This window comes from Antennarius striatus, chromosome 4 (assembly GCF_040054535.1).
Source record: "Antennarius striatus isolate MH-2024 chromosome 4, ASM4005453v1, whole genome shotgun sequence".
Lineage (NCBI taxonomy): Eukaryota > Metazoa > Chordata > Actinopteri > Lophiiformes > Antennariidae > Antennarius > Antennarius striatus.
Window position 1 is genome coordinate 1,694,619 of NC_090779.1, and position 5,382 is coordinate 1,700,000.

At 41.9% G+C, this 5,382-nt stretch overlaps 1 protein-coding gene across 4 annotated transcripts in view; it reads left to right on the forward strand.

Moving 5' to 3' along the window:
* The first annotated feature begins 239 nt into the window (after positions 1 to 239).
* cbfb (core-binding factor subunit beta) overlaps positions 240 to 5,382 on the forward strand; it is a 34,657-nt gene continuing 29,514 nt past the window's right edge. For 2 of the 4 annotated variants that reach the window (XM_068313170.1, XM_068313172.1), the window contains exons 1-2: positions 244 to 676; positions 1,062 to 1,148. In XM_068313170.1, the coding sequence (XP_068169271.1) occupies positions 599 to 676; positions 1,062 to 1,148 (165 nt within the window). In that variant the 5' untranslated portion in view covers positions 244 to 598. Of the gene's footprint in view, positions 677 to 1,061; positions 1,149 to 5,382 lie in introns of all 4 variants that reach the window. The other 2 variants (XM_068313168.1, XM_068313169.1) reach the window with 2 other exon arrangements.

A 5,382-nucleotide genomic window follows, 5' to 3' on the forward strand; every position in this document is an offset into this window, starting at 1 on the left:
GAGGCGCCAGAACACCAAACATCTGTGATGTGACGGGATCAACAGCGAATAACCCTGTATTCATCCATGCTGGAATCCCTCTTTATATGCGTCCCAGTCCGACCGAAAGAGAGTTTCCAGAGGCCCCACCGAGGAGGAGCCCGTGAAAGTTACAGGTAGAGGGGGGGGGGGGGGAGAGAGGGAGAGAGAGAAAGAGAGAGAGAGAGAGAGAGAGAGGGAGAGAGAGAGAGAGAGAGAGAGAGGGTCAGTGCGTCTTTACGCGTCTTTACGCGTCTTTACGCGCCCCTGGGGGTCACCTATGAGAGCCATTTAAAGCCGGAGGAGCGCAGGAGCCGCAGACGCGCCTCGTTTGAGCCGCTCCGTCACACGGAACACACTCCTCCTCACACACACACTCCTCCTCACACACACACTCCTCCTCACACACACACTCCTCCTCACACACACACTCCTCCTCACACACACACTCCTCACCGAAAGGAAGAAGAACACACACGGAAGAGCAGAGAGCGACAGAGGGACGGAAGCACAGCCGAACTTTCCCTCCGGACCATCGTTCCATTCAGACCGGGCGGGGGGCCGCACAGAGCCGCTGAAGATGCCGCGGGTTGTCCCGGACCAGAGGAGCAAGTTTGAGAACGAGGAGTTTTTCCGCAAGTTGAGCCGGGAGTGTGAGGTGAGTGTGTCCGCCGTGAGGGCTCGTCCAGCCGCCACAGGGTTCAGATTGACGGCCTGGAGGTCCCGGAGCTCCGGAGAGAAGAAAGGAGAGATGTTCAGTCTGGAAGGAGGTTTGTGTGTTTGTCTCTGAACACAAACGGGTTTCCTTCACTTTCATGTTGAGGCATCTTGGTCTAGTTTAACTCTTTAATGTCTGGTTCTTTGCTCTCATGCGGAGACAAAGACTGATGTGTGAAATCTGAACACCTGCGGACGGTTCACCTCATGTCGATGAGCATCTCCTGGACACCTGGGTCCTACAGCCCGCTGACCCGTGAAGGGCACAGCGGGTCACCCCGTGGGGTTGTTCTTCTTACCCCGTGGGGTTGTTCTTCTCATTGCAGATTAAATACACGGGCTTCAGGGACCGACCCCACGAAGAGAGACAAGCCCGCTTCCAGAACGCCTGCAGGGACGGACGCTCCGAGATAGTGAGTGAACCTGTGTGTGTGTGTGTGTGTGTGTGTGTGTGTGTGTGTGTGTGTGTGTGACTTCAGGTCTTCTTCCAGAATAGAGCTGTCATTTAGAGCCTTAGAGCTGAGGTAAACATCAGCTGTTTGTCTCAGAGTGGATGTGCAGTAAACATGTAAACATGTAAACATGTAAACATGTAAACATGTAGTGGACGAACAAGACGTTCAGTGAAAGGATAGAAAAAAAGAAACAACTGCATGTTCAAAAATGTAGTTCAGCACTGTTGTAACAAAAAAATGATCACTTAGAAAGTAATATGCAGTTGTTATTATTGTATTTGTTGTTGTTGTTGTTGTTGTTGTTGTTGTTGTTGTTATTTGGTGATTTATTTCTCATGTCTGATGCTAGCACCTCAAGGTTGTGTGACTTCTCAGATTTTCTTTTGTAATTCTAATTTGAAGATTTGACTGTGTGAAAAGCATCTTGTAAAAGTTTGTCTTTTATTGAGACACATGTACTTTCACAGTGAGGTATGTATATATATTTTATATATATACACACATATATATTATATATATTATATAATATATAATATATTATATCTATAAATTATATGTATGTATATACAGTATGTGTATATACACATGCATATGTACGTGTATGATATATACAGTATGTGTATGCACATATATGTATACGCACCTGTGTGTATACTGTATATAATATGCGTTTGTATGTGTATATATATATATATCCAGGTAGTCCTCAACATACAAAAATAATTGGTTCCGAGAGGTTTTAATTGAATTCTTTATAAGTTATTAATTGAATATTAATGTCATTTCACCATTTGAGGTTATTTAAATGTTATTACTACTCTAAATACTAAAGTGCTAATTCCTAAGACAAAAGAAAAAATTACAGGACATAAAGCCAGCACATAAATTAAACAACTTTCAAGTACAGGTCGTTTCGACTTATGTCGTTTTTGATTAATCGTTGGTTTTCACAAAAAAATTCAGAAAAATAAAAATCAAGTTTCCGTCATTTCACTCCATTTAATGTCTTCACCACAAATAGCGGACTCTTAAAATCTCTAATAAACCATGAAAAGCGCATAATATCATGTTGCAGTACATTAAATAAGAATTAAAACAAATGTCTTACTAAGGCACGTACTGTAAATATAGTTCTAATATTTACCGTTTAGTGATTCACGTGATCATTTTAAATACATGTTAGATTACGGTAAAAATTTTGCTCCTCATAATTTAATCCTTGGCAACTGCAGGACGATAGACGGACATGGTGAAGCGCGTTTGTTCATTCATAAGTTCACAAGTTGGATGTTCGTACGTTGAGGACTGCCTGTACACGTGTTCACATGTCCCATTGTGACACAGGTGTCTCAGAGAGTGTGTGAACCGTTACTGGAGTCCTGTTTGTTGACACCAGTGTGTGACGCTGCCCGGCACAGCACACACACTCACACACACACACACACACACACACGCACACACACACACACACACACACACACACACGCACGCACACACACACACACACACACACACACACACTCACACACACACACACACACACACACACACACCATTCCTCTGCTCGGGGAAGTTTTCCTCACAGATGAAGTCATGTGACCTCTTTGTTTATCTGTCAATAGGGTGGCGTAATGAGCAGTTTAGCGCTTTAAAACAAGTGAGGACACATTCATGCTGTCATTACATAATTACTGCCGGCTGACGGTGTGAAGTCTGTCTGAACCTCCCATTACCTCCTGACTGCATTCCTGAGCCACGGCTGAACAATTCATCACGTCTGTTCAGCTGCCGTGTTCAAGGAAAGAAGCTCACAGAAACATCAGCACTAGTTTTAATTATTAAGTCCTGGACTGAGGCGTTACAGCGCTCTGTAGAAATAATTCACCCACGTGTTCTTTAACTTGGTTTATAGTTGTCTGATCATCACATTTAAATTTCTATCAATGCTTTGTCTCACCATAGTCAACTAAAGCACAGGAAGAAAACCCATAACCATCAATAAGTGTGATTTAAAATAATCACGCTACTTACTGTATTTGTTCATCATTTTTGAATTAATTGTGCTAAAAATTGGATTGTTGATGGAATAAAGATATTGTGGAGCAGTGGGCGTGGCTCAGTGGGGCGGGGTCCGCGTCCGTCCGTCTGTCCCGTCTGTATTTAAACGCTGTCAGAATCGATGGCGACGCGTTCACCGGGTCAGCCGTGACATCATGTCACTGATTTATCTGTGGGCCAGTTGCTGCTGGGCGCCTCCTGCTGTCTCCATGGTCAGAACAAACAACCGACCCACAATGCAACGCTAACTTTTTATAGATGGGAACGGAAAAACAATCAATCAGGTTTTAGTTTTTATAGCCCTCAAACAAAAAGTTCCACTTATTAGTCACTTAGGGTGGGATAGGAATGTCCAGACCTGACATCCAGCTTCAGTCAATGAAAATGTCCAGAAAGACGTTTCTCTGAGGGCCCAGTCACTAAAAAAAATAACAAATTCATGTGTTCAATAAATCATAGCTGGGTTATTGGTTGGTTCTGGTAAAAATCGTGTCAAATCTCTTTAGGTTCTTGTTCAGAACTAATCATTTTGTTGTTCCTGGATATTTTTGTAATAAAACTGAAGTGATCTTTAAAATCCAGCCTCTTCACAGAGACGCAGGCCTGAACTCTGATATTCATTTATTGGCACAAAGATGGACCAATTCTCTTCCCCTTCACGGTTTACGTTTAATTTGGATAAAATGATTTAAATAGATGAAGAGCAAATGCATTTCCAACAGCAAGCAGCAGTTCAGAGATTATATTAATGGAGGTGGTTGGAAAGATCAAGATGACACGCGTGTTCATCCTCCAGTCGATAAACATAAAGGTAGAAAACAGCTTTTTTCTTTATAAAGGCCCAGAAATTTTGAAGTATGTATGAATAAAAAGAGACGTCAGTGGAACCTGTTTGTGTCGGTTCCATTTAGAACCACCTCAGAACATATTTAATACGTGTCTCCAGGAGCATTCCTGAGGTAAATTCTGATAATCCTTTTTTATCTGGATCTCCTGTAAATTTCAAGGGCTCTCCTCATTTTGTTGGAATCAATACTGATTCAATATGGCTCAATATGAATGAAACTATTTTTTAAAAATGTAAAAGATCTGGATTCTAATTATGACAACATTTTTCTCCATGGTTGTAAAAAAAACACCCCCACGTCACCAGAGTCACTAAAATGTTCTGGATTGATTTGATAAACGGGACAATAATTCAAAGTAAATTATCTGAGCTCAGCTCATTAGAGACGAGTCGCGTTCTGAACTGATATTGATTTTCTTGCTGCGCTTCTCTGGTCTCTGCACTTCCTGCTCGTTTCATTTCCTTCACGCCGACGCTCTTCTCCTCCACTTCCTTTCTCTCTCTCTTCACACCATCACGGTGTGTCTTCTTCTGGTCCTCCTGCGTCTCCCTTTTTAATTTAATTTAATTTTTAAGTAAAAATTAAAAATTAAATTAATTTTAAAAAATTTAAAATACAACTCTATCCTACCTTCTTTCCTCTCTCTGTTCTCCTTCAGTCCCTCGTTCTCCTCTGATGAGAGCAGATCTGACGCGCTGCATAATTCATACGCTTCCAGTCCAGACCTAATGTCCTTAGTATTGATCTGTCTCAGCACGCACACACACACACACACACACACACACACACACACACACACACACACACACACACACACACACACACACACACACACAGCTGCATATAAAAACATTTTCTAACTTGATTTTCTGTCTCTCTGTAATTCATTGTTTTCTGACGGCAACAGAGAAATGGAGAAATGTAGTCGATTGATTTCCATTTTATTTGTTTCTCTATGTGTGTGTGTGTGTGTGTGTGTGTGTGTGTGTGTGTGTGTGTGTGTTGGTGTTTAGACTCAGTAGAGACAAAGAACAACCTTTTCAAACACGCTGCTCCTCAACCTAATCAAAAACATCTGGATTAAATTGTATAATCCACATTTCAGATTCTGAATCTTGGGAAGAAACGTGAAGAAAAAAATGCAGTGTGTTAAATTCTGTCGTCTGTGTAGCGCTTTGGTTTGTTTCTCTGGGAGGAAATCTTCTCTTCCTGCACTCAATCAGGTGGTGATTGATTGGTGATCAGCAGGTGTAAAACTTGGAGATAAATAATAATCCAGGTCAGAT